The sequence below is a fragment of the Sturnira hondurensis genome, unplaced genomic scaffold (genome assembly GCF_014824575.4).
Source record: "Sturnira hondurensis isolate 20B ecotype Veracruz unplaced genomic scaffold, ASM1482457v3 Scaffold0002597, whole genome shotgun sequence".
Classification (NCBI taxonomy): Eukaryota; Metazoa; Chordata; class Mammalia; order Chiroptera; family Phyllostomidae; genus Sturnira; species Sturnira hondurensis.
This window is the reverse complement of record NW_028075228.1, coordinates 4,356,811-4,384,449: the sequence shown is the minus strand read 5'-3', so window position 1 is coordinate 4,384,449 and position 27,639 is coordinate 4,356,811. Positions and strand designations below refer to the sequence as shown.

Here is a 27,639-nt window from a genome sequence, read left to right as displayed (position 1 = left end):
TGGAACTTGCGAATTTGGGAGGAGACAGATGTTAATCGAATAACCACACTCATGAATCCATAATCGCAAACAGCAATAAGTGTCCAGAAGGAAAAGAAATCACCTAGTATATCCCAGAGGTTCCTGAGCCAGGCCAGGGGGCCAGGAAGGCGCCTGTGAGGTCTGACCCAAATGTGGGAGCCAAAGGGTGAGCCAAACGATGTCAGGGAAAAGACACCTGTGTCAGGTGGCTCAGAAGGGGGCATTAAAGAGAGGGATCTGGGTACAAAAGTGATAATGCAGTTGCAAGAGCAAACAGGACCGATGAGGAAGTGTAGGAAGCTAACATCACCCTGGGCTGGAGAGACAAAGAAGGGGCAAAGTTACTGGAGCTGCTGGGGCCACAGAGAAAATGTGGCCATTTCTAGAGACACTGCTAAAGGTGGCATGAAGGAGGGTGGTGAGAATAGAGAAGGGGGATGATGGGGAGGGGGGCAGGGGAAGTGGAGGAGAGGGAGACATGCAGAGAGGAAGAAATACCCTGCTTCCTCCCCCGACCTGCCCTTTGGTCTCCATTGGCTGAACCTCGGGGGAAGCCAGAAGGCAAGGGGACCTGGGAAATGCCATTTGCAAGGTCCGCCTGCAAAGCAGAAGGGTGAGGAGTGGCTATGCCTTGCACAGGCAGAAATTAAATAGGCACGGGGAGGGAATCAAGTTCCAGGCCATAAAAATGGCACGTGCAAAGGTCCTGCGGTGTTGAGAGCATAGTGTCCCTTGGGAAGGTCCTTAGAGGTCCTGAGGTCTCCTGGAGACACTGGCAGGCGCCAGTAAACAAGGAGTTTGTTCACTAACCTGAAAGCTATGGAAACTGAGAAGGATTTTAAGCAGTAAGGAAGCCATAACCAGATTTGCGCTTTTCAAAAGACCATGTGTCTTTTCAGAGGGTAGGGAGCCTATGTGAGGCACTCCCAGAAGGGAAGCAGCCGTAGCTGCCCTGCCAAACCCATCCCCCAGCTCCTGGTTTCCAGCCCAGACTTGGTGGGGGGGGGGGGCGAGCCCTCAAGGTCCTCCCCACCCTCCAGCCTTGCACACCCAATAGCAGGAAGAGACCTCCAACTTCTCATAATGAGGTGTCTGCTTCCTGATCTCCCGCTTCCCTCCTTTGAGATCTTTGTTCCCAGAGGAGGCCCTGTGCTCAGCCCACCTCATCCAGCCCCTTAACCTTAACTAAGCGCCCCCAGCTGCCCACAGCCTGGGCGGGGGTGCCAGCCACTGCGGCACCTGTTCACGGCTGTTTTTCACTTCTCCAGTGGCTCAGCTTTCAGGTCTGATAAATATTAATGGCTGAGCAGGGTCGCGGGTGGCCCCGCTGGGAGATAGTCTTTCTGGAAGTCGCGTCAGGGTGCCCAGCCAGAGTCACAACGGGACACTGAACCTGACTCCCAGTCTCTCTGCCCATGGCCACCCCACCCCACTTGGGGGGTGATCCTGGAGTCCGAGGGGACCACCAGAGCATCAGACTTGCTCTGGTTCTGTCTTAAAACCAGAGCTTCTATCATGCAAGCTAAGCTTTGGGCCCTGAGGAAGAGAGGGACTCAGGAAGAAGTAAGTTCTTGAATGACTGGGGGAGGGTGCCTTGGCCTTAAAAGCCATAAAACCTTTCAAAAGGGGTGGAAGAGCTTCGGGCTGAGAGTTCTCCTTGACACTGAGTATGACCTTGGAGAAGTCAGGGTTGCCCTGGGCCTCGGGCCCTCCACCTGTTAAATAAAGGGGTAGCCTGGAGATCCAAAGTCTCAACTCCCTCCCAGAATACATGCTTTGGAACACGTGCACTTCTTGGGGGTGGGCGCTGTTTCAGGGAGCGGCGGGGGCAAAATGCTCCACTGTGCAGCGCCTGCGTTGTTCGCAGCACTGCTGCGTTCCGGCATTTGACCTCCCCATGGCAGCAGGGCAGGGAGGCATGGTTTTCGCCGCACTCGTATGAGCTGAGGAAACGGGGCTCAGAGGTTCAGCCTCTTGCCAAGGGTCACACAGAGAAGAAGGGGCAGGGCTGAGATTTCTAACCAAATCCAGGGGCAATGTGGCACGGTACTTAAAAGTGGGGGCTCTCGGTTCAAATTCCACTTCAGCAATAGAGGCTGTGTGATCTTAGGTGAGTAGCTTAGCTTCTCTGGACTTCAGTCTCCTCATCTACAAAGTGGAAAAAGAATACTCACACCCTTACCTCGTCTGGTCACTGGAAGAATTAAATGGACAATGGATGGTGATTTAGAACAGAGCCTGGCTCACGGAGGGCCTAGGGTCTCCTCACGCTAAGACACGCCCACTGTGCCACCCCGCTGGCTGTTTTCAGAGGCCCCGTGCAGTGTCCAGCCCAGTCCCTGAGACGGGCAGGCGCACAAGAAACACGCTTTGAACCCCGGAGTGAGTGGAGTCAGGCCCCGAATGGGAACCAAGGACTGTAAGTCGCTGTTCCTGGTGAGCCCTGTCCTCTCGACAGCTGGGCAGACTGGAATTTTAAAATGTGTTTCCCCTTTTAGAGTGAGCCATGCCTAAGTATTTCTGGCCTGCGAAAGGAACCTAGTTTCAGAGCCAGGGCAGAGAAACCACGCGTGCGCGCACAACCCAAGGAAAACACCGGCCTCCAAGCCCTTTCCCATCTCAGCCCACGGGGGCTTCCCAGGGCTGCTCAGGTAGACAGGGCTGGTTGCCCTGCAGGCAGATGGTTCAAGGGATCCGGCTGGTGGGCTGCTGAAAGGAGGGGTCAGGAAGCAGGGAACGCTGGGAAGCCCACAAGCTACCACAAATGTGGTGTGAAACATCTTAGTATGCTCTGAGCTTGGACGCATGTCCACCCCATGGCCAGCAACTCCACTCCTAGGTATCTACCCAACACAGATGCCTCCTCGTGTGCTTCCAAGAAAAGACATGGATGGATGAGAGTGTTCAGAGAAGCAGTATTCCTGTTAGCCTAAAATGAGAACTACCCCAAACCTATGAACAGTGAAATGGGTGAGTAAGTGGTGGTATATTCAGCAATGGAATACTATACAGCAACAAAAAGCACTCAGCACTTCTATATACAAACACAGGGAAGAATTTCACAGATGTAACACAGAGCCAAAAACCAGACTCAAAGAATACTTGCATTCTATTTATACAAGGCGCAAAGACCGACTGCGCTGGCACATGCCGAACCCATGGGTGAACCCTGGAAACACCACCCCGAGCGAGAGAAGCCAGGCACAAAAGACCTGGCTTTTGTGATTCACTTGTGTGATTTTTTGTGTGAATCACTTGTGTGATTCCGTTGACACGACCCACCCAGAATGGGCACATCCATGGAGACAGACGGGAGAGCAGCGGTTGCCAGGGACAGCTCAAGGGAATGAGGCTTCTTTCTGAGGTGATGACAGCGTTTTCAAACGGACTGTGATGGAACCACTGTGGCTGCAGAACTCTGAACGTCCTAGAAGCCATGGAATTGTACGCCACCGAACCGGTCGGTGGATTGCGTGCTATGTGAATTATATCTCAAGAAAGCTGCTAAAAAAAAACACACACACACACAACTTGGTGTTAGAAGCCAGGATACCTGGATTTCTGGCTGTACGTCATCAGCCTTGGTGGGGGGTGGCGCCTGCAAGGGAGGGGCCAAGGGTCCTGCTGGGACACTGGACAGGCCTTATTTCTGGGTGCAGGTTACACTGATGTGCCTAATTTGGGACAATTCCGCAAGCTGTACCTATATGATAATGCACAGTTTTCGGTATGGAGGTCACACTTCAACTAAAGGTCATTACTAAACAAGACCCTGGGTCAGCATCGGACACATGATTCAGGCCTGGTTGGCACCCCCATCGCTGAGTTCAGATCCAGCTAATGGCAGAAGTGAGAGACCAGGGCAGGCAGGCTGGCGGTTAGGCTTTGGAATATCCTGTAGTGACTCAGAGTAACAGCTGGAAAGAATCTGTTGCCGCTGACTCCCCAGCCCACGTTAGCCAGCCCTGAGGACCTGCTGCAGCCCACTGAGTGTATTCCAGGGCCTGAAAGCTTGGCTGCTGAGGGTTAGGGAAGCCTGGGCTGGGGCAGGGCTGCTGGTGAAGCCCTAGGCCAGACTCAAAGTCATCAGCAAGCCCTGACCGACAGCCTGCCTAGCAGGACCCAGCCAAGGACAAGGAGGCCTTTATTACAGAGGATCAGGGGAGGCTGGCCTGGCGCTGGGCGTATGTCAGTGCGCATTAGAGGATCGTTCCTGGGCCAGACGCCTCTGAATTCAACTCCGTGGCATCCCAGCTCTGTGATCCTGGGACGCGCATTCAATGTTCCCAGTCTCAGTGTTAGTGAAATTGGGTGACATGCCTATTTTTCAGGCTGGCTTGAGATCTAAACTAGAAGATGATGCCAGCGCTGAACCTAGTGCCTTGCATGTAGTCGGTGTGCAGGAAACACGAGCTGCTACCTGTACACACTGGAGGACACACACTGGTTTGTATTGAGCGCCTACTGCATGCCAGGCACCCTTAAGGCAGTTCCAAGTCTTCAAAAACCTTAGCTTTTGTTCCACCCCTCCCCCACACACCCATGCCCTACCTTCTCCAGAAAGCTCCCTGGCTCAGAAGGCTGGGAGTTAACCACATAAATGATTGCTGTGGATTTTGTGCTACAAATCAGGGGTCTGTTGAGAAGCCAGCAGCAAGGGAGCCTTTGAGCACACTCAAGATTTATGTGGAGTGTTTGTCCCATCATCCCTGGTGCAGGTCCACCCAGGCGATCATTTATCAAAGAGGTTTTACGAGGCCCTGAAGTTCATGGCCATAGCCTGGGATTTTGAGGTGGAGGAGGTTGGGGCAGTGGTGTCTCCCAGAGCAAGAGGCTGGGCTGTTTGCTTCCAGATTCTTTTTCAAGGTTAACAGGAGCCAGGCAAAGCTTTAGGGGACCCAATCCTGCTCTTCAAATCTGTGTGCCATGCTCCGATCCTTAACTGTGCAATGCAAGCAGTGTGTTTTTCCCCCCTAAGAAAGCACTATGCAGCTTACCAAATGCCTCTGCCTAGCTCACCTCCAGACCCCGATCTGGAGAGTGGTTCGTGGCGTCCCCTCTCCAAGGCTACTGTATTTGAAAAAAGAAGGGATGCTAAGATAGGGTCACAGAACACAAATCTTTTTTAATGTTCATGTGAGCAAGTTAGCACAGTTACACATACAAAAGGGAATTTCTCCCGCTAGGGCAGCTGGGAGCTTCGCTGGGCCCCAGGACAGTGCCCTTCAGCCGCCGTTTCCTCTCCTCCCGTGCAGAGATGCCGATTTGATTCCTGCTTCACTGTGTCACACGACCCAATAGGTGTGAAATGGTTTATAAACCCAAGGCCTCCGTAAATCCTAGGTTTTGTTTTTCTTTATTATTAATGATTGCACTCCTTCCTCCGAGAGGAACATACTTCTTTTGCCGGCGGCCTGCTATATTTGAAGCTCTTTCTGAGGAGAGTGGGGAAGTGCTTGCTTCATTCTTAGGGGGGAAAACGAAAGAAAGAAAAAACAGGGCAGTCAGAGGACAAATTTTGTTTTTCTGGTCCCCAGCGAGCAAGAGGCCAAACACACGGCCCACGTAGCATCTAAGAGGAAGGATGGGCCAGCCTAGGCAGGTAAATGGGTCCCGGGAGGGACGGCAGAGGTGCATGTGCAGTGTAGAGGGAGGAGGAAATGGGCAAAGGCCCCAGTGAGAAGGTAAGTGGGACTTTGGGGTCCAGAGAAGCTGGGGCACATGAGAGACTCTGATCTGGATTGCTGGTACTGGGAAAGGGTAAGAGACTAGAGGATAGGGCAGCGGGAGGCAGCAGGCTGTTCTGGAATTTGGAAGGCATGGTGAGGTCTGGGATACAGCATGGCATCCCAGGGTCAGGCATGGATTGGGCCCCGGCTGAGTCCCTGGCCTTGAGGCTCTGTGGGACAGAACAAGAGAAGTGGGAAGGGGCAGTCCCACAGGAAAATACATAAAATCACCTGTGCTAAATGCTCGAATCCTGGAAGCTAACTTTCCCAGCAGAGTGAGGGCAAATTCCTGAAGCTTCTGAGCCAACCCTGCAGGAAGCCACAAGTCTGAGATGTGCCCAGATGCTCCACACTGATGGTTTCTGGTCCCCTACAGAACCAGGGGGTGGGTGGGAGGGGTGTGTTTCCTCCGGGTTCCCAGCACTGGGTCTGCCTATGAACATCTGGCGTGGCTTTTCAAGTCCACTATGCTTGCATGCTAGGAAGAGAGGTGGAGAGAGCTGGGGTGGTACACTGCATGGTCTCGGGGGAGCTGCAGGGAGGTTGGTGAGGTTCACAGGGAAGCGAGGAGATGGCTCGGCTGGGGTCTGGAGGCTGCGGCTCTGGGACAGTATGGTGGCTCATCGCTTTCCCTTAGAAATTGGTACTTAGAGTCTACTTTGGCATGTGACATCAATACAAAGCAGCCCTGACATTTCTCACCTTCTAGCACACTTGGCCTGTTTTGTGACTAGACACAAACCTGTCAGGGCCTCATTTCCTTACCTGCGAAACGGGGGACACATGTGACAAGAGGGAGGAAGAGACTTTGTGGGCTCCTCCTGCCCAAACAAGCTGGCATCTCAGACTTAGGACAAACCTAATGTTAACGCCAAACGAAGCCAAGAAGTCATGGGTACATGCTGCCGGGGGCCACCACCAAGCTGCATGGCCTTGGGCCTTCACTTCTCTGTGCCTCTGTCTCCTCACCTGTAAACTGGGGACAGAACAGAACCTACCTCATGAGCTCCTTGTAAAGATTTGGTGAGTTTGCACCTGTGAAGCACACGTCCCCGGTGTGCCAAGCCACCGTCACTTCCGTGTACAGAGCGTGCTTCACCTGGACTGTCTCCTCACCCCACTCCCAGTGCTATGGGGTATGTTGTTCTGTTATCCCTGCTTTACACATGGGGAAACTGAGGCTTGGCGAGGCCAAGTAGCGAGGTAAAGGCCTCACAGCAAGTAGATGACAGAACTATGATGTCAGTCCATGCCAGTGGCCCCACCCAAATGCTATCTACCCACAAATGACAAACCATCATCACCTGCCTTCCTCCCCCGATCTGGGCCTGCCTGCTCCTGGCTCCTGAGAGGTAAGGCAGGGACTCATTCGGGGAAATAAAAACATCCAGCCAGAAGCTTCTCTCCTCCCACTCCTGGCCCACTTCATATGCATGCACATGCACATGCACAAACACATGTGCATGCACACACAAACACACACACTCGAATGCTTGTATACACACACACACCAGCATTCATACATACACACATGCATACATCTGACTGCATGCACATGCATATACACCAGCACATGTGTGCATGCACACACACACACGAGTACATGCAAATACCAGCACGTGCATACACACATTTTCCACACATGTGGCACACACTCAGGAACTTCTCCCGGATGAATTCAGTTTAGCCAAGGAAGCTCTACCTCCCTCTCTCTACCCTGTTGACATCTGTGGCCCTCCTCCTTCAGACTGCGGGTGCGACCCCATCCCAGTGCTCCTTCCCCTCAGGCTGCAGACAGGCAGTAGCAGAACCTCCTCAACCACTGGAGAGAACCAGGAAGAGTCAACACACACACACTGTCACCTACAGCGTGCCAGGCCCATGCCCAGAGCACCGCACTCTCTGCCTAATTTGATCCATACACATAAAAATGGTGAGGATCAAAAGCCCACTGTACAGGGCAGAAAACTGAGGTTTAGGGAGCTAAGAGGTTTGCCCATGGCTCACTGAGCTAGAGAGAGATGGGACAGGACAAACGGTGAGCAAGACAGACCTGATTCCTGCCTGAGGGAGGGAGCACCCAGGCTCCTGGGGAGCCAGACAGGGAAAAGTCAACAAAAAAATAAATAAAATCAACAGCAAATTCCTATGCCAATGAGCTGAGTCAGAGAATAACAGCAGGGACCTACTTGAAATGGAGAAGACAGGAAAATCTCTCTGGGGAGATAGTACAGCCAAGACCATAAAGATAAGAGGAGGAGCTGGTTTGGAAAAGAGAGCCTGGAAAGGCATTTCAAGTGAAAGGAACAGCGTTGAAATGAAAGGGCGCCAAGCCTTAAGGAACCCACCAGTAACCCCACAGTAAACCTGCCTTGCCTAAGCTGGCATTGTTTTACCAGCAACCTCTTGATCTGTGTGGGGCTTGATACTTGTGCTAAGACACCATTAACTTCAAAGTGTTTCTAACCATACCTCCTCTCACCAGGTACTAAAAATTCCAGAAGCAGGGAAACCCCTTGCCCTGCCCCCAACATTCCTTCGGGACAGCTTGGCTGACACAGCTTTTGTATGGGCCTGGGTCAGAGCCTGAGTTTTGTGTTTCTGGTGATGGTGATGATTATTTTCCTGTTCATCCCCGGACTGTGACCCCTGGACTGTGACCACCAGGGTTTCCAAAGAGGTGGCCGTTTCCTCTTGTTCCATTTATTTATAATGCATGGTCCTCCTCTGCGCCAGAGGAAGCCTAGTTTTATTTACATGTCAGTGCCCCAGAGGGCAGAGGGGCCCACATGGCACCTTTGTCCCCAGGCTCACTCTGGGCTCCAGCTGGCAGGTTGGGACAGCTGTCACCTGCTTGGAAATCAGAGACTCATAGAATTTTGAGACTGGAAGGGGTGGCATTTCACAGATGGGAAACGTGAGGCCGAGGAAGACCGAGATGTGCAAAGGCCACCCAGTGTGAGTCAGAACAGCAGGGAGCACCGAGGGGTCCTTGCCATGCTCCCTGCCACAGACAGGCTCCATCAGCAGAAGGCTGGTGGGGACCAGAAGCTGCAGCACAGGGCCCAAATCCCAGCTCCACCACTCCTGAAGAGTAACTTAACTCTCAGTACCTCCTCTTTGTCATCCATAAAATGGGGTCCTCAACACACTTAACCCAAAGTTACTGGGAGGAGCTGATGTATCTAAAGTGTTTAGAAAAGCACCTTGGCAAGTGCTTTAGAAAAGCACCCTAGGCAAGGTTTCCCTGTGTGTATTAAAGGAATACAACGCATCTATTCACATACACAATAAATATATGAAAACAGTGACTCTCCTGTCAGAGCTCCTGTTTAACAAGAGGAAGAGCAGCCCTAGAGTTGTCGAGTCATTTGCCCTGGAACACACAGCACCCTTTCTGCCCCTGGCCAGTGGTATGGAGTGGGGTAGGCAGAGGATTCTGTCACCAGGATGGTGCATTCACTATCGTGTTCTGGGAGGCAGGGGCAGCTCCTCTTCCCTGTCTCCAAAATCAGAACAGTGGGCCCTGCAAGTTGCCCCCAGCTCTGGGCTGCTGAGGGCTGCAAAAGGTCCTTACTGAGTCCCCTTTAGAGAGGAGGGGCCGTAGCACCCTGAAAGAAATTGGCTGCTGGACTGAGGCTGCCCCTCCCGAGAGCTCCTCCGCTGGCTCCTTGGTCTCAGGGGACGCCCGCCACATCCTTACCTGGCTCCTCCTGCGTCCTGCTTGACCTTTACTTAAAGACCAGCTGTAGCCGCTGATGGGTTTCCGCGGTCCCCTGAGGAGACCCTTCAGACGGCTCGAGCCAGGCGCTCTGGAGAGAGCCCCTAATTGGGGCAATGAATCATCGTTCGCGGCTCCCGGCTGGACACAAAATAGATAGACGAGCCGGCGCGCTATTGTGCGCAGTTTGGGACGCCGGGGAGGGGGGACAGCAGGGGGAGGGGGAGACAGCAGAGAAAGGGGGGAGAAGGGGGAGGACGAGGGGAGGGCACGAGAGGGAGGGATTCCCCGCCCGCCTGCTCCCTCCCGCCCGCCCTGCTCCCTCCTCCTCCCTCCTCCTCCCACCGCGCCGCCCGCCGCCCCGCCTCCCTCCTCCCCAATTAAATGACCCAACGCTTTGGCAGGCGCCGAGCTCGCACATGCGGCTGCCGCTCCAGCCACCCGGGGCCCGCCGCCGCCGCCGCTGCGTTCCGGGCGCGCTGGGCGCGGCGCCGCCGGGGGCTGGGCGGGCCGGGGGCGGGGGAGCGCCCCTGCGAGCGGCGGAGCTCCCGCGCCCGCGCCGGCCGCCCGCCGCCAAACTTTGCGGCGCGCACACATGCTCCAAGTTGGGCGCGGCGGTGGCGGCGCGGGCGGGCGCTGAGGGCGGCGCGGGGCGGCCATGAGCGGGCGGCCGGTCTCCCGCAAACAGCGGCTGATGGCCGCCGTGGGCGAGCGGGCAGCGGGCGGCGGCGGCGCGCCGCTCTCCTGCTTCATCTGCGGCGGCGGGATCGGGCGCGGCAAGGAGCTGAAGCTGCAGGTGAAGCAGCCAGCGGCGGCGGCGGGCGCGGGGACCCCGGCGCAGCCCTTCTTCCCCTTCCTGCAGCAGCAAGAGCCGGCGCCCGGCGCGCGCGAGCTGTCCCCGGCCGACGGCTGCGTGCTGGTGTGCGCCGTGTGCCGCTGCTTCTTGGGCGAGCAGTGGGCCGCCTTCGAGCGCGCCCGCACGCCGGTGGACAAGCGCATGTACTGGCTTAAGCGGCCCCACCAGTGCGACGCGGGCGCGGGCGGGCGCCGCGGGGGCGCTGGGGCCCCCCGCGAGTGGAACGTCGCCTACGCGCTGGGCGGTGCGGCCGGCGACGACGACCACGACGAGGACGGCGGCGGCCCCGGTTCCCGAGCCGCTGTGGAAGAGCCTCGAGACTCGGAGTTGTCGGAGCTGTCGGACACCGACCCCCTCTCAGAGCCCGACCCTGTCACGCGTGACGCTGTCAGTCCCCACCAGGACGGGGCACCAGCGGCGCGGGCCACTCCGGGGCCTGGGCCTCGTGGGGGTCGCTGCCAGGAGTGGAGGCCGGTACCGGGACCCCCTCCGGGACAGAGCACCGAGACCGCCGCGCGGGGTCACGTGGAGGAGGAGGGGGACCCTTCGAAGCTGCACGTGGACGGGGAGCCCAAGACGGGTATTAGGCGCAGGCGGAAGGGCATTGGGAGGTACTGGGTCCCTGAGGCCCGGGCCAGTGTCCTGAGAGGCATTCAGGACCCTTGGCAAGGCCCTCCAGTTCAAGGGGCCCCTGTGGATGGCATGAAAGGAGCCCCTTCAAGCAGGGCCACCAAGACTCCAGAGAGCAGGCCGCTGGGGGAGTTGCGTGGAGGCTACTACCTATCTGAAGACAGTGACATCAACATCACCAGCGAGGAGGAGGACCGAAAGGAGCAGCCTCTTCCGCGCCCCTGTGGCCCCAAAGAGAAGGAAAACGGTGGCCGGGTCCCCCGGGTTCCTCCGGAAAGCCAGGCTGCGCCACCAGAGGGCCTTTGCTGCTACATTTGCGGGTCGGCGCTGTCACCGGCCTCGCAGCACCAGATCCACGTGCAGAAGCAGGAGAAGCTGGCCCAGGCCCCCTTCTTCCCCTTCCTGTGGCTGCATAGTCCACCCCCCGGGGCTCAGCCCATCAGCGAGGGTGGCAGCACCCTGGTGTGCCCCTGCTGCTTCTCCTCTCTCATGCAGCAGTGGCAGAGCTTCGAGCTGGCCAGCGTGCCTGTCCTGCAGCGACTGTACGTGGTGCCTCTGAACAGCCACGCCCCCGGCATGGCCTCCAAGGGCAGGAGGCTCCCCAGGGAAGAGGGCCCACCCCCGGGGACCCTGCCAGAGGCCTGCTACCTCTGTGGGGAGGACTGCACCCCAGACGCCCGGGCAGTGGCCTCCAGGATCCTCAACGGCAATGCCAGGAGCACCATGCATTTCCCCTTCCTCAGCCTCCTGCCCTGCCCTCCCAATGCACGAGGCCCCAACAAACGCTGTGAGGTCCGTAGCTGCCCCAAGTGCTTCAGTGTCCTGGAGGACATCTGGGCCCTGTACCGGGCCTGCCAGAATGAGGAGCTGATCACCTCTGTGCAGGGCTTCCTGGGGAGGTACCACCAGGCCTTTCCTGCCTCAGACCCTGCTCTCACCGAGCCGCCCGCATTGGCCCAGGGCAGTGCCGTGTCCATCTGCTACATCTGTGGGGCTGAGCTGGGCCCTGGGAAGGAGTTCCAGCTCAACGTGAACCCCTCCAGTCGCTTGGGCGAGAAGGAACCCTTCTTCCCCTTCCTCACAGTTTACCCACCTGCCCCTCGTGCCAGGCCTGCTGACTCCACCGGCCTGGTGGCCACCTGCGTTCTCTGCCACCATGACCTGCTAGGCCAGTGGCTGCAGCATGAGGCACGCAACGCCCACCACGCTGTCAGCGCCTGGTCTCGGCAGTACCAAGTGGATACGTTTGTGTGCTTCTTCTGCCAGCAGGAGAGGAAGCGGTGTCTGGGGCTGAAGGCTGTGCGGGTGGCCCGGCTGCCCTTGTTTCTCTACACCCTGCGAGCGAGCCACAGCCTTTTGGTGGACGACGGGCGGCAGCTGATCATTGGTGCCTGCGTGGAGTGTGGGACCCTGGTGTGTGCTGGCCAAGGGTTGACCCGCCAGGGACCCATGGGCTGGAGCTCCCCAGTGGCATCGGCAATAAAGGTAAGCAGCAGTTCTCATCTCATCCTCTGAAGTTTGTGCAGGGAAAGAAGAGATGTTTTCTGTTCCTCTGCCAGGAGGAGTTTGCACTGATTCTTTGTGGTGTGTTCCAGCAGGAGGTGCCCTCCCCGAGTCACCACCCTGGCGCTTGGTGGGTGTACTGGCGTGGCTGGGCTCAGAGGTGTGCAGTGGGTCAGAGGAGTTGCAGGCCAGGAGTGGTCTTGTGGAAGAATAGGGCACTGCTGGAAACAGCAGGCACGGGCCTGAACTTGAGTGTGTTTGCAGCAGAATCTATCAAACAGAGGAAGTTCGGGGCATGTCTGTCATCCGCCTGATAACATTGGTAATTAGTCCAGCCACGCAGGTCACTGCGAGGTCTCTGCACTTACCGGGTTTCAAACACATCAGAGGTGGAAGTTCCTCTTCTCTCTAGCTCCCTGGTGGCTTAGCTTTTCCAGAGTTTTCCACCCGAGTTCACACTTTTCTTTTGTGACTCTGGTTGCTCACCAGCAGATAGAAAGATTTCCAGGTGCAGGGATTTGGGCCGCCTGTGGGAAGGGAGTCTTTCTTCTCTGCAAGTCAGCTGTGCAGGAGGAGGCAGGAGGCCTGGCGCTGCCCTGTTTATAAGGCGCCTGCTTTCACGCTGCCTGCCCAGGAGGAGCCAGACAGGGCTCAGTTCATTTCGGATCCGGCTTTGCAAAGGCCGAAGCAGAAACTGGTGGGTCCAAAGTAGGCATCTGTGAGCTGTGATCACCGTGCTGGCTATCAAAGCCATGAATCCTTGAGTCCTTATTCCCACCACAGACAGACTGGCTTGTTTCAATCAGACTCCTGTAGCAGCAGCCGCTGGTGAGGGGCCGGCAGGACGTGGGAATGGGGAAGGTGGTCTCTGGCCTGTTAGGCATGGTCATTCCATCTGTTTGAAAGGTTCCGGTCCCGCCCCCTATGTGGGTGGTGGTGTCCCGCTCATGGGTGGTGGTGGCGGCGGCACCCATAAAGTGGGTCCTGCCCGGACTTGCCCACCTCCACTCATGTGATGGTCCCTGTCTCATGCTCTGTCCAGGGTTCCTTCTCCACTGATATCGTTTTGGACTTTAGAGCTTCCTTCAGGGGCCTTGGTGTGATGTCCTCTCATTTTAAATGAGGAGCATGTCGCCTCCCATTTGCGGAGGGTGGCAGGTCTGTGTGGCACCTGCTGCTGGAAATCTGAACAGTTGCAGTTTCTAGAGGGCTATCCCTGGGAGAAGAGCCTGGCTTTGGAGTAGGGCAGACTGGCCTTCCAATCATGTCCTTTCTCTCGGAAACCACGTGCCTGCCAGTCTGTTTACTACCCTTGCTGAGCTCGTTTCCTTGGTCAAGGAGTGGAAATCTGGATCACCCGCCTTGTAGGGTCATGGCAAGAATTAAATGAATTGGGGGATTTAAACACTCCCAGGAAGTCAAGTGCTTGGATCCCAGTGGGATCCTCCCGTCTGCCCAGCGTGTTGGGCGGCCGTTTCTAGGATGCGGGTGCTCTGACCTAAGGCTTCGGGTTTGCAGGCTGGGTGCGGGTTTTAGGCCCTATGACGGCGGCGTGTTGTGGGGTAGTCACAGTGCCATCCATGGGGCCTCTTAGGCAGCCTGTCTTGTGCAGAATGTCCCAACGGTGCTGAGCTGTCTCCTGTTGATTTGCTCACTCATCAGGGTTGATGAGAAGCCAACTGTGGGCCGCGACTGGTAGGAGCGCCGAGACACAAAGGCAACCCCAGTTCGCAGACCAGCTGGGGAGGTGGAGGCCTGGTGTCTGTCCAGAAGGGGTCAGCACGAGTTGGGGAAGGCTGAACGTCAGACTAACTTTTACACCATCTCTAGAGCAAGCTTTTTGTTTGTTTGTTTTTGCTCTTCGCCGTGGCCCTGTGCAGCCCTATGATTCCCTGTTTACAGATGAGTAAGTCAAGACTCAGAAAATTCAGGTGACCTTGGTAGCTATCACACAGCCAGTAGATGGCTGAGGGAGTTTGAACCCAGGTCTTCTGACCCCTGAGTCCTGTTCATGGGATGGAGTGGATAGAACAGGAGAAAAGGTACAGAGGTAAGGAGGAGCCACGCAGCCTTGGGTGCGCAGGCATACCTGTGGGTATGATGGGAGCCCGATTAAGGGGGAGTGAGGTTGGAGTAACCAGCAGCCTTGAAGACAGGGAAAGGAAGTGGGGTTTAGGGAGAGCAATAAAAAGTTCTTACAAGAAGGCTGGGCACAGGCCAGGAAGGGACCCACCGGGCCTGGCAGTGGCAGCCAGCCAGGTGGGTGGTGAGGCCATCGGGTCTGCTTGTGGTGAGGGCAGCAGGGTAGTCTCAGGCTCGACTGGACAGAGGGAAAGAGAAGCAGAGACCCCACCTGGGAGGGCCCCCAACGGACTGTCAGTAGATGCCAGAAACGCAGCCTCTGCCTTCCCTCCCTCCCCACCCCTCTCTCCCATTCATCTAGCAAGTGTTTATGGAGAGCCTGGGCTGAGCCAGGTGCTGGTCCAAACACTGAGAATCTGGTGGCAAGATCGGACCTTCAGTGTCAGGGCGACAAAGGGTCAGCTCCCCGCAGAGCTGTAAACAAAGCAGGAGGAGGATGAGCCCAGCGCCAAGCTGCCAAGCTGCCAAGCTGCGTGAGCACGGGGACTGAGAGCGCTCGTTTGCGGGAGCTGGGAGTGGCCCGAAGGGACTGCGGGTAGGAACTGCCAGGGCAAAGGAGCAGCTGAGCCGCCCGGGAGGATGCAGGGGCCTCCACACTCGTTTCCTCTGCCAGCTCCCGAGTCCTCGGTTCTCCTGCACACTTTCTGTATTTCTCTTTGGCCTGTGGTTTGAGAATTTGAGTGGGAGTGGCTGGGGCTTTGGAGGGTGGCCGCAGGGAAACCACTTAGCTGGGACGGCATGTTCCAGAACCTCAGCTATACCACCTCCTATAATGCCTCAGCTATTTCCTGTTAAGCATTTCTTCATTAGTGACTCAACTTTAAATAGTATGAAAGAAAACACTGAACGAGAGAAGCAAGGGAGGAAGGAAGAAAGGACAGGGAAGGAAGAAAAGGAAGAAAAAGTGTCACCAGTGTCCTCTGGATGTGTTTGTGGCTTTTCTCTCCAGCTGGACTCTGTGCCCCGTGGAGAGCACCCTGCTTTGGTCACTGGGTTCTGAGCTGACTGCTTGAGTAGCTGTGTCAAGGCTGGGTTTTGGCGGGGCTGCAGTGCACCCCATCAGGGTCCTAGAACCTCTTCCCTGAGGGGGATCCCCAGCACACACAAAACTCTGCAAGCCTCAGAAAGACCCTAGGTTGGCTTCTAGACAGACCTGGCTTTAATTTTCACCCTGCTGGGAGCTGCTGTGTGACCTTGGGTGAGACTCATGCCCTCTCTGAGCCTCAGTTGCAGTGGAGATGATAATCTTCTGGAAGTTCATGACGTCCCTTCCTTTCTCCCTCCCTGAGGTACTAGATGCTCTGTTGGGTCTCTTACTGTCACCGTCAGCCCCTGATGTCACTGACCCTGGCCCCCACCTTTCTACTGAGGGTGGGCAATGGTTGTCCCTGTCATCAAAGTTGGGGCACAGCTGGCTAGGCTGCCGAAGATGCCACTGGGGACATAATAATGATAATAGTGCCTGTGCAGGATGTTTTCCACATTGCAGGCTGGGCCACATGCTTCACCTGTACCCACATTTACTGAGTCCTCACCACAGCCCTATGTAGGGAGGTGCCACTATGCCCACTTTGTAGAGGAAAAAGCGAGTCCCGAGAGGTCAAGTAATTTGCCCAAGGTCACCTAGCTAGTAACAACAAGGCCGGTACTGGACCTAGCAGTACAGCTCTGTAGTCTGTGGCCCAGCCTCACCTATGTCCTGCCTTTCTGTCCTCTCTGGGGCCCCAGTTGTGAAAGTGGCTGTGCCCAGAGAGGGGACGGGTCATTTTCTCTGATGTGCCTCCCCCACCGCAGAGCAGCTGAGAGGCAGGGGTTATTTGCATGGACTAGAAGCCCCTGCTGGCCGGCTCTCTGTCCTGTTTATCCGACCTGCAGACAAGCCATGCCCTTTGTCTTTGCTCTCCTCTGCATTGCTCAGGTGTTCAGATTTCAGCCTGGACCTCCTACCGCTGCTGCTGGGAGAGGCCTCCTCCGTCCAAGATGGGTCGGCTGCATGATTGATTTGCTTTCCTTGCAAGCCAGTTGGCGGGCAGGCTGCCCTTCTCTCTTCCAGCTCCGTCTGGAGAGCGTTCTGGGTAATGGAGCGTGCAGCTGTTTACCTAACCGCACCCTGGCCCCTCACCGTGGGGGCGCCTAGCCGAGCCCCGCAGTGCGGCCTCCGAGCCCAGAACAGGTGTTGCTGCCGCGGTGCCTTTCTTTTCTCAGCGCTGACATCTGAGGCCTGCAGAGAGCGTCTGTCATCACTCGCCTGTCAGGCCCGGCACGCACATCTGTTTCCCGTGTTTCCTGGCTATCTGCGCCCACACGGCTCCCTGCTCTTTGGGGAGGGCCTGGCAGCCCCTCCTGCCCGGGTGCAGGCCAGTAGGGCACCTAGGCAAGGTGACTGATCAGATCGGGGTGCTTTCTGGGCTGCTCTGCTGGGTCGACGCTGACACCCTCTCCCTGGAAGCAACTGGGAAGTAACTGGGCTTTAGGCCTTTCTCGAACTCCAGCTGCCTCCTCCAGGGGAAGTTCTGTGCTTTGCTTGACGGGTTGGGAGCCATCTGCTTGGAGGTGTAAACTTTCCAGACTGGCCTTGTCTGAAACCTGGAGGCGATTGGAGACAAGGGGGAAAGAGGAAGTGGAGACCAAAGGTCTTCAAAACTCAGCCTTCCTTGGAAGCAGGGAAGGGGAGGGGCAGGGCTGGAGTCTGCAAAGCTTTCTGGCCTCTTCTCTGGTTAGCTCTCCCTGGATCTCATCCTTGAGTGTTTTTCCGGGGTTTTGTAGGTTCTGGGCATCTCTGCCTTGTTTACACTTTTCTCAGCTGGGGAAGCACCCACGTCTGGAATTTAGGTCCGTCTTCTGTCCTAGGGCCATGTGTCACTGGGGAGAGAGGGTACTTTTGCCTTCCAGCAGAACTCGGCTTCCGACCTCCACGTAGCTCCAAGAGGGAGCTTATGGAGACAGTTGTGGAAGGAGCTTTTTCTTACTGGGAGGCCTCCGCTCAGTTTCCCCATCGGCCAGAATGAAAGGTCTGGTCTTCAGGGGTCCCAGGCAGTTTGTATCACCCACGGGAAGCCCAACTGCTTGGTGGCACTGTTAAGAAGGATGCTGAGGCTGTGCCTGGACTTTCTGGGAAACTATCTGGTGACTTATTGGCAGTCTCTGCTGTGGAGTTAGGAGCAGGAGAATGACTTCTCGTGGTCTCTGTTTGCTTTATTTTGTTTTTATTTTCCCCAGCTTTATTGAAATATAACTGACATACAACATTTTATTTTAAGCTTAAGGTGTATAACGTGTTGATTTGATACATTTATGTGTTGCAAAGTGATTAGCACCATAGCATTAGCTCACACAGCTACCCTTCCTGTTTGTGGGGAGAACATGTAAGGTCTTGGCAGCATTCAAGGACAGGATCCAGTAGTATTAGCTATAATCACCATGCCGTAATTTAGATCCCCACACTTGTTAACCTTTTTTTTTCTTAATGTTTAATTTATTTATTTTTAGACAGAGGGGAAGGATGGGAGGAAGAGGGAGAGAAACATCAATGTGTGGTTGCCTCTTGCATGCCCCCTACTGGGGACCTGGCCTGCAACCCAGGCATGTGTCCTGACTGGGAATCGAACCAGCAACCCTTTGGTTCGCAGGCCCGTGCTCAATCCACTGAGCCACACCAGACAGGGCCCCACACTTATTAATCTCATGAGCAGGAAGTTTGTGCCCTTTGTCCACTCTCTTCCTATTTCATGAGTCTAGGTTTTAAATGCCCTGTGTGATATTGGGGCCCTGAACCACCCTAATACTCTGTTCTATGGAAGATGATAACATGTTGGGTCAGAAAAACCTTTCAGATTATTTTTCAGACAACGCTACATCTGGAGGACCAACAGGCCCACCACCTAATGCCACTTCGGCTGGTTTATGTTTTCAGTAACACCAGCTAATTATGTGTGTAAGTTTTGGAAGAAATTCTGGTACCCTGGGCTGCCCTGGAGAAGCATAAGCACGCATTCTACCATTAGCTCAACAAATGTTTGCATGGGTGCCTACCGTCCACCAGGCGCTCTGTGAACACCTGGCACTCCAACGACAGTGTGGAATCAGGCAGCCTCTGCCCTCAGGCGCTGGCAGGGAATCGGGGTGAAGGGACCTGGCTGTAGCTGTGCAGTGTGTTCCCTGCTGGGGTTTGCTGGGAGCCCACAGGAGGTTGAGAAGTGGGTATGTTCAGGGAAGACTTCCTGGAAGAGGTGATGTCTAAGCTGAGTCCTGAAGACTGAACAGGCTCTACCAGGTCTGCATGGGAGTCATACTCTCTCTGGCAAGAGAGCATGTGCAAAGGCCTGTATGTGGGGAGTGTAACTGTTGAAAAACCTTAAATAGTTCCGCTCACAATGGGAAGAAGGATGGGGCAGGACGGGTTGGCGGCATTTGGAATCCCTGGATGTGCATGTAATTCCACTTGAATCAATCTGCATTTCGGAATACCAATGACCAGGCTGTGATGATGGGAAAAAATGCCAGTGGCTGGACCCTACCACAGTCAGAACCTGTGAGGGGTGGCACTGGTGGCACTGGTATTTTAAAGCTTCCAGAAGATCCCAGCACTGGGGTGACAGCTGCTGGTAGAGGGAAACACAGCCCCGGAGTTGGGGACTTTCTATCTCGAAGGCGTGGCCGTCACTGAAAGGACTCTGTTCATGCACTTGATCTGTCTTTGTTGGGTGCTTGCTGTGTCCCAGGTACCGTGCTGGGCATCAGGACCCAGCAGTGAGCAAGCCAGACCGGGTGCAGGGAGGGACTGCGACAGTGGTCGTGAGTGGCTGGGAGTCATGGGTGGGGGGGCTGCCACATGAGCAGAGAGGAGGGTCTGGGCGGGGGCCTCAGGGGGCCTCGAAAACAGTGGGGGCCCCTCAGGTGGGGCCTCAGTAGCAGGAGGACTGTGGGCTGATGCTGAGAAGATACTGTTTTTGTTTTTAAATTGAAATAACATGCACACACCATAAAAAAATCCATCCTTTTAAAGTATATAACTCAGCGATTTTTAGTACATTCACAGAGTTGTGCAGTGGTTGCCACTCTCTAATTCTAGAACATTCCATCACCCCCAAAGCACCTTTGTGCCATGAGCAGCCAGCCACCCCGCATCCCTCTGCCCACTAAGAATCTCCTCCTGTCCCTGCGGATGTGCCTGTTCCGGACGCCTCGTGTAAATGCAGTCGTACAACATGAGTCTTTTGTGTCTGGCTGCTCTCACTCAGCATTCCTGCGGTTCACCCATGTTGTGGCGTGTCTCCGTGTTTTACTCCTTCGTATGGCTGAATAAGAGTACTGCATGGGCAGACTGCAGGTGGTCTGTCCGCCCCTCCGTCGGTGGACACCAGGCTGTTTCCGCCTCTTGGCCGTCGTGAGTAGTGTTGCTGTGAACACGTGTATGCGGGTGTCTGTGTGCGCGCGTGCTTTTATTTCCCTTGGGTAGCCACCCCGAGTGGAATTGCTGGGTCGTGGGGCAACTCCCTGCCTAACCCTCAGAGTTCTGCTTTCCTGTGCAGAAACCATGGTGTAGGTCTAAGAAGGTCCCATCTGTGGCCCTGTGCGGCCCCATTCTGTCGCTGTGGAGACCGGAGTCACAGCTCCTGCTGCCGATCTCCAGGCATTAGGTTTGTGCCTGAAGGTAGGAGTTGGCGGGCTCCTCCCTGGGATGAGGGGAGCTGTGTGAAGATTTGCTCTCGAGGCTCTGACTTGCTCCAGCCGTGGCCCTGGGAACCAAAAGCTGTGGGTTCTGGCCCCTGCATTCACAGCGAGTGGCCTTGGGCAAGACAGACTCTCCACCTGGCTTGCTCCCATGGCCCCTTGGTAAAATGGGAGCAGGTGACGGACTAGTAGCCGAGGCCCTTGGTTCCTGCACAGCTGTCAGGCTCTAACCACCTCATCTTTTTGCACCTGTTGGCAGGAGGGGGCTGGAGCAGGGAGGGGCCCCTGGGGTCAGGGGACCAGTGGCTCTCAGGCTTCCTGCCTTGGCACTGACTGCCCCAGCCTCTTGCTTTGGTTTCCTGCTGTCCAGCCTGTTTGGTTTGGAATCCTGTATGAAATCAATGACTAGATTGGATTTCCTTCCCGAGGTGCCAGCAACCTTGAATAAATGGCACAAAGGTCCCAGCTGGTATTTAGCTCAGCAGAGCCAGGACCCTGGGCAGGGGCAGCCACCTCTCTGGTCTGCCGTTTCCTCCTGGTGGGCTGCGGGACCAGAGTGAAATGGGAGAGGAGTCATCCAGGCTCTCAGGGAGATCCCCTCAAAGAGCAGAGCCCACCACAACCATGTGTCCTGCCCATCACTTAGTGTTGTTTATGGGTCAGAGCTGGTGACAAGGGAGGGCATTTAGGTGGTAGCTGCCACCCAGTCCTGATAAAGACACGGTGAGCTCTTAGAGGATGATGAAGATGGTACTAGCAGACAGCATCGAAAGCGACCCTTCTGTGCCAGCCACTCTCCGGAGAGCTTTGCCCATGTTGTCGCGTGTAACTGTCCTTTAAGGTGGGCTTTCCTATTTTATAGGTATGGAAATTAAGGAACAGAGAAGGAAGGCCACTAGCCCAAAGTCACACAGCTGGGAAGTACCGGAGCTGGGATTCAGTCAGGCTATTTGGCTCCAGCACCCACACTCCTCCCAGATGCAATGCCAGGATCTGGCCGTGTGGGAGACAGAGGCTTTCCCAGGGACAGCAGACTGTGGCATATGTGGTGCGGTGGGGGTGAGGGCTGAGGGCTGAGGGCCCAGCCTGGGCTAGCTGGCAGCCAGCGTTAGTGGCCTGGGGAGGGCTGGGAGTCAGGGAAGGCTGCCTAGAGGGGGAACCGATTGGGTTGCTGCAAATGGGTAGGATTTAAAGAAGTAGGGACTGCAAAGAAAGGCCTCCCCTTGAAGAATTTATATGCCACTAACGCCACGTTAAAGGCGTCCCATTTTACCGCTGATGTGCTGCGGGGGTGTTGCCCATCCGTGGATTATACTCCAGGAACCTTTTCAATGTTTAAAGGTGTTTTCAGATTGTATTATAGTTCACCTCTAAAAACAGTATATGCTTAATGATGCAAAACGTAGAGCAGGTGAGAGATGAGCCACGTGTCAGGCTCAGCTTCCCTCTGCCCTGTGGGTCCTGCCTGCCCCTCCTGACCTTCCCACAGCTGCCCACTGACTACCCACCAGCACCAGGATGCCCACGGATCTTGTCACTGGTGAGGTGACCGTGAGTGAGATGCCAGCTCCCCTTGCCCATTCCTCCTCCGACCTTGGAGAGTGGTCTGAGCCGCCCTGTGAGCAGGCGGCATCAGTCCCATTTTTCAGATGAGGAGGCCAAGAGTAATGAACCTGAGAGTTTTGGATCGAGTTACTGACAGTGAATGGTAGAGCTGGGATGTACGAGAACAGGGTGGTCTAATGCCAGGGCCTTGGCTGTCCCGCTGCCTGGGGTTAAGCGGCATATATGGGAGATGATGGGGGGCCGGCAAGAGCCTGGCTTCGTCTTGCCCCACCTGGTTTAGCCGCACAAGGAGGCTGCATTGGTCTCCGGCACCAGCTCCCAGAAAGGGGCCCCAGGAGGGGTCAGAGTGTTGACGCGCTGCCGCAATGTTTTATAAGCCTTCTCAGGCCTGTTAACCTGTCTCCTGGCTTCCAGACGAGGGGGTTCGAAGACGGGGATTAAGGCTTGTGTGGGTTCCAACGCCCGCCATGGAAGGATGGAGGCAGGTGGGAGGCAGGAGTGGTCTTTCAGGCCCCGGACACAGTGGGGCCAGGCCAGGGGGGCTCTGAAGGGTCCAGTGCACAGCATGGCGTCCAGTCTGTGTCCAGGGAGGCTGGAGGAGCCTGAGAGTGCGGCCTTCCCTCATCTGTGGTGCCAGCTCTCTAACCCTGATCCCTTTGAGTGGCTGAATACCCTGTTCCCTTTCAGAGGGCCTTTCTTTTGTATGGTTATGTGGTATCCAGGGGCTGCCGGACAAGGGAGGCCTAGAAAGTGCAGATCACGGCTTTGTGCTGGCTTCACAGGGCCGTGGGCTCTTGGGCAGGGCTGTCTGCACTGAAGGCTGAGGGCCAGGGACACCAAGAGTCAGTCTAGTAGGGACAGGGCGCACAGGGCCCCTGCAGAGGTCCAGACATGCTGGGGTTGGAGGTGGTGGACATCCATTCCAGAAACAAAAGTCCACATTTCCCCCCCTGGTGTGGGAGCTGAGGGGTTGCTAGTAGACCTGCATGTCCCCAACTTAGCATGAGAAATGGCCCCTTGACTCACTGCTCTCAGTCTGCCCTGGGCTGGGGTGGTGGCGTGTTGACCACCCCCCAGTGGGCTCCCCTCCCACATTCTGAGGCTCTGTGTGAGCAGGAGGCTTGGCTGGTGGCCTGATCCTCCTCCTCCCTCTCCTTCCTTCTCTTTCTGAAACTCTGCGTTTTCTTTCCTTTGCAAAATGCAGGGGGGGGGACCCTGGTTTTAAGAGCTCCCACAAGGTATGGTTGGTGATTCCCTCCCATTAACGGACCATGGTCCATGCTTATCTGTTACCTGTCACTCGCCAGGTGACAGTGATGAGCAGGGCCTTTTAGTCCTCTGGGGCCTAAGGACTGGCTTCCGGGCAGGTCCCAAGGAGGGCAGGCAGAGGAGATGGACTTGATGGAGGCTGTCTGAGTTGGAGGGACAGCGGATTATTGGGTCCCCCTCCCCCCTCCCCTTTGTGCATAGGCATCCCCCTCAGACATACTCACCTTCTCTCTCAAACACGTGTACACACCTTCACTCCTGTATCCACCTCCTCTTATTGCACACACTCACACGCACCTTACATCCTCCCCCTTGCGCACACTCATGCACACACGTTCTCTGAGGGAAGTGGTTCAAATCACCTACTCTTCCTCGCTTTAATGTGGTCAGTTCTCGCTTCCTGACTCTGGGAGCCCCTGTCCGTTATGGGTGCTTGGTCCTCCTGACAGACTGGCCCCCTCGTCACAGTGATGTGTCCTCTCTCTGGCAGCATCTTGAAGCCTGTTTGATCTGAACTTCCCCATCTGAAAATCAAGGCCTCTGAGGTTCAGAGAGGGAAAGTGACTGGCCCAAGGCCACACAGCTGTTGGTGTCAGAGGCAGGAGTCCCGCTTGTTGCGTAGCTCCACCCCACCAGCTGCTTTGGGGTGGCGGTTCTGGGAGAAGCCCCTTCCTGGCAAGTTTCTGGGCACCTACATTTTGATGTCGTGATTGTCAGGCAGCCAGAGCTGTGTCCCAGCCCACCCTCAGCCGAGAGGACCCCCACAGGAGCCCAGCATCTGGCCTGCAGCCTGCGGGAGCCCAGCTGAGTGCGCTTGGAACACCCTCTGGAAATTTCTTGCCAAAGGGCTCGGGAGCTTCTGGCCCGCCCCACCCTGTTGGAGGAGGTTGTTCCAGGCATATTGGGTGGATCTTCCCGGGTCTCACACATAGAAGGAATTTCTCCAGGTGGCAGGAGACTGTCCCCGCTGCGAGCTTCCCTCTGTAGGCCTTTCGGAGCTTGTGCCAGATCCGCTTCCTGGTGGCTTCACCCGGCTGGGCCCTGGCCTGGAGCTCCTGGGGGCCCCACACTGACGCAGGCGGCCTGCCAGGTGGTTCCAGTCATCTCGGCAGGCTCCCAGGTCCCAGGGGAGAACTGCTTCTGTCTCCATGGAGCGTTCTGGGAAATCTGGGGCTCTGCAGGGGGCCTGGGTGGGGACGTTGCCTAGGAGACATTTGTGGGGGGAAGTGTCAGAGAGGGGCCCTCTTCACCATGAGCCGTAAGCAGGGGCCATAAGCAATTACGACGGGTTGGTTCATCGAGGAGTTCCGCTGAGCCCCTGCTGCGTGCTGGAAGCTGCAGAACGAGAAAGGAGAGGGGCACACCCAGTGAAGGGCCACGATCCTGCCAGGTAGTGGGTGTCAATGCCTGCATTTATCTCTAGACACCGTCCATTGTAAAGAATATCATTGTTTTATGTATCACTAGGCAAGAAAAATGCTGCCCGAGAAACCAACCCTCCACCCCTGGTACAATTCATCCCAGTTTCAGAGGCTAAACCGGCGTGCAGGAAGTCTGGTTGTTCAAGTCAATGGAATGCTTGAAATGTGATATCGGTGACGGCGACGGTGATGAGGGAGTGGTAGGGACGTGTGTGCAGGACGTTATCTTCCCGACTCTGTGAATAAGACTCTGACGGAGCGAGGGAGGTTAGCACCCAATATTCCCACTGGGCCCCTTGGGATGACTTTCCAGTGACTCAACAAGTCGGTGCCCCTGAGCCTGGGTCAGGGTGTGGTTGGGGCTGATACCATGACACGGCCACACTCGGTGACATTGGGAAACAGTTACCTTGGAGATGCCTCTTGCCTCTGTCACCCCCAGGCTGGGGCAGGGCAGCGAGGAGCAACCCAGCTGACAGTCTGGCTCTGTGGCATCCTGGTGCCGAGGACTCTGAGCCCCAAGGGGTGTGACCGATCCCTCGTGATTCTGGCTACAGTGGCACTGGAGCCTTAATGGGGCGGAACTAGGTGTCAGGAGATGCTGGCAGCTGCGTGGCCCTGGGGCCCTGGCTGGTCGGAGAGGCAGGAGCAGGGCCAGGCAGTGCCCCACACTTCCCCACCACCCTGCTGAGGGCCCCTGTAGCCGGACTGAGGCCCCAGGACGGCCAGGGAACCTGCTGCTGCACTGAGAACCCTACAACCATGGGAGCCTTCCTGTTCTGGGGAGGGAGAAATGGGGACATCGAGCCCTCGCTTCCCAGATTCCCCTGTTACAGAGTGCTTCTCCGCTTAGTTCGGTCAGACTCTCCCAGCCATCTGCACGACAGGGTGATGTAAGCCCTGTGTCACCCCTTTGGTACGGACTGGGAGAGCAAGGCTCCGGGGGGGTCATGCTGTGTGCTCTTGACGTGCAGATGGGTTGGCCAAACCACAGCATTCTGAAGTCAGGCCTCGTCACCACCCCTGCCACCCGTGTGGTCCTCACATGTTACTTCGTCTCCCTGAGCTGCAGGCTCCTCGCCATACCCAGGGGCGATCTCAGGACCTCCCTCAGAGGGACAGAGAGGGGCCGAAGTGGAAAGCCTGGCAAGCAGTCCAGGCCCCAGAGGTGATGGCCCTGGTTCCTGGAGGCAGAGGAGGGAGGGAGAGTGTGAAGAATCCGAGGCCCTGCTCACAGTCTGGCCTCACAGGCCCTGGAATTAACATGCCCTGGGCCCATCGACATCAGAAAGCCCTACCCATGAACACCCCCCCCCATCAGGGCCATCTGTGTCACATAGCAGGAGCTCCTGGTTAATCTCCCATGAGCCTTGGCTTATCCAAGCAGAGGCAGTGTGGGGGATGGGAAACCTGGACGTGGCCCAGGACACCTGGGATCTGGGCTCCCTTATCCCTTCTCTAGGCTCCACGCTTGTCTAAGAGACCAGGGGGCATTCAGGTGGATGGTTCCGCATAGGACTTCTGGGCCTGTGAAAAATCAAGTTGGCATCTGGTGGCAGTCAGCGGGAATGTGCCACCTGACTGCCTGCCTGTCCGTCTGTCTGTCTGTACGGCCTCATCTGTGTGTGGGAATTACTGTAGTGTGTATGTCCCAGGGCTTGGTACGTGGTGTCGTGTGGACTCACTAAAACGTTGGCTCTTAAACTACTTTTGCAACTTGCCATTTCGTTTCCTTTCCCATCCTCAGCATTCTGGAGAGGTGACCTGCAGACCTTGCAACCCCAGGAATCTAGACCCCATTAGTTGGATGAGAGGAGCCAAGGAGGGGCCACCTTTGAGGTTAGGCGCTGGGGAAGGGGGACACTCCCGAGTCAGGAGTTAGGGGAGTTTAGGGGAGGAAAGTTTACCTTCCTCAGCCTGGTACCCCTGTTCTCACAAATACCTTTCCCAACCTCAGAGCTCAATGCAAGATCCAGTGCTCTGCGCACTTTCCTGGGGAGAGGGTGTGTGGCTTGTGTTGGGTCCTCAGAGGGGCTGCGTGTCTCCCCGAAGCTGCAGTTGCACTTCTTCGCACACACTCGCAGTGTGATGCGCGTGAACCGACGCCTCACCATTCCTTGAACTACCAGACTTGTTCCTGCCGTCATGTCTTGACACGTGCCTGCCCTTTCTTCCACTTTACTTTTCTGCCCAGGAAGCCCCCTTTCCTAATTCCCACCAGCCGAAGTCTCTCCCCTTTCCTGGCTGCCCCAGGCCCTTGTCTGTGTGCCACTTATTCACACTTGATAATAATTTATCACTTTATTATATGTGGTCTCATGTTGTCTTCTGATTGCTTCCCGTGGGCAAGCTCATGTCCCCAACAAGGTAGGAAGACAGCTGCCATCGGAACTTTGATCCTTTCACCCCCCGCCGGTGTTGCTTTCCTGCGTGGCACAGGTTCCCTGCCAGCTGTGGGAGAGGCGCTCCTGAAGAGCACCGTGGCTGGCAGAAGCGCGGTTGGCGTGGTCAAAGCCCCAGATGAAATAAGAGGTTAGGGGAAAGAAAACAACGCAGATGGCATTAAGTACATGTCTTTTAAAACCACTGTAAATGAAGCTTCTGGGAGGCACCTCTGCCAGAACAGACCAGCCTCGGCCGCATTGTAAAACTTGCCCCAGTGGGTGACTCTTTCTTGCAGTGACTTCTTCAGTCTCCATGCGATGGAGGCTTATTTCTCTTTGGGTCTGGTTTGGTAACTTTTTTTTTTTAAAAGGTTTGAGTTCTTTTCTTTTTTTTTTAGATTTTATTTATTTATTTATCTTTAGAGGGGAAGGAGAGAGGGAGAGAAACATCAATGTATGGTTGCCTTTTGTGCGTCCCCTGCTGGCGGTTAGCCTGCAAGGAACCGGCCTGCAACCCAGTCATGTGCCCTGACTGGGAATCGAACCACGATCGTCTGGTTTGCAGGCCCGCGCTCAATCCACTGAGCTACGCCAGCCAGGGCCTGGTTTGGTAACTTTTGTTTTTCAAGGAGCTTACCCATTCCGTCTCGGTAGTCTAGTTAATTGGTATTAACTTCTTTATAGTATTCCCTTATTATCCTTCTAATGTCTGTAGGTTCTGTAG

General features: G+C 56.0%; 1 protein-coding gene and 1 long non-coding RNA gene across 4 annotated transcripts in view; one reads left to right on the top strand and one right to left on the bottom strand.

Annotated features, from left to right (window-relative positions):
• Positions 1-5,383: 5,383 nt before the first annotated feature.
• On the bottom strand, positions 5,384-9,725 carry LOC118983004 (uncharacterized). The gene is made up of 3 exons (XR_005065628.1): positions 9,454-9,725; positions 5,982-6,228; positions 5,384-5,487 (listed from the first exon to the last, which is right to left on the bottom strand). It is a non-coding gene; the product is annotated as an uncharacterized LOC118983004 (long non-coding RNA).
• A 319-nt stretch (positions 9,726-10,044) lies between these two features.
• GSE1 (Gse1 coiled-coil protein) overlaps positions 10,045-27,639 on the top strand; it is a 412,599-nt gene continuing 395,004 nt past the window's right edge. For 2 of the 3 annotated variants that reach the window (XM_037040252.1, XM_037040250.1), the window contains exon 1: positions 10,046-12,442. In XM_037040252.1, the coding sequence (XP_036896147.1) occupies positions 10,130-12,442 (2,313 nt within the window). In that variant the 5' untranslated portion in view covers positions 10,046-10,129. Of the gene's footprint in view, positions 12,443-27,639 lie in introns of all 3 variants that reach the window. The other variant, XM_037040251.1, reaches the window with a different exon arrangement.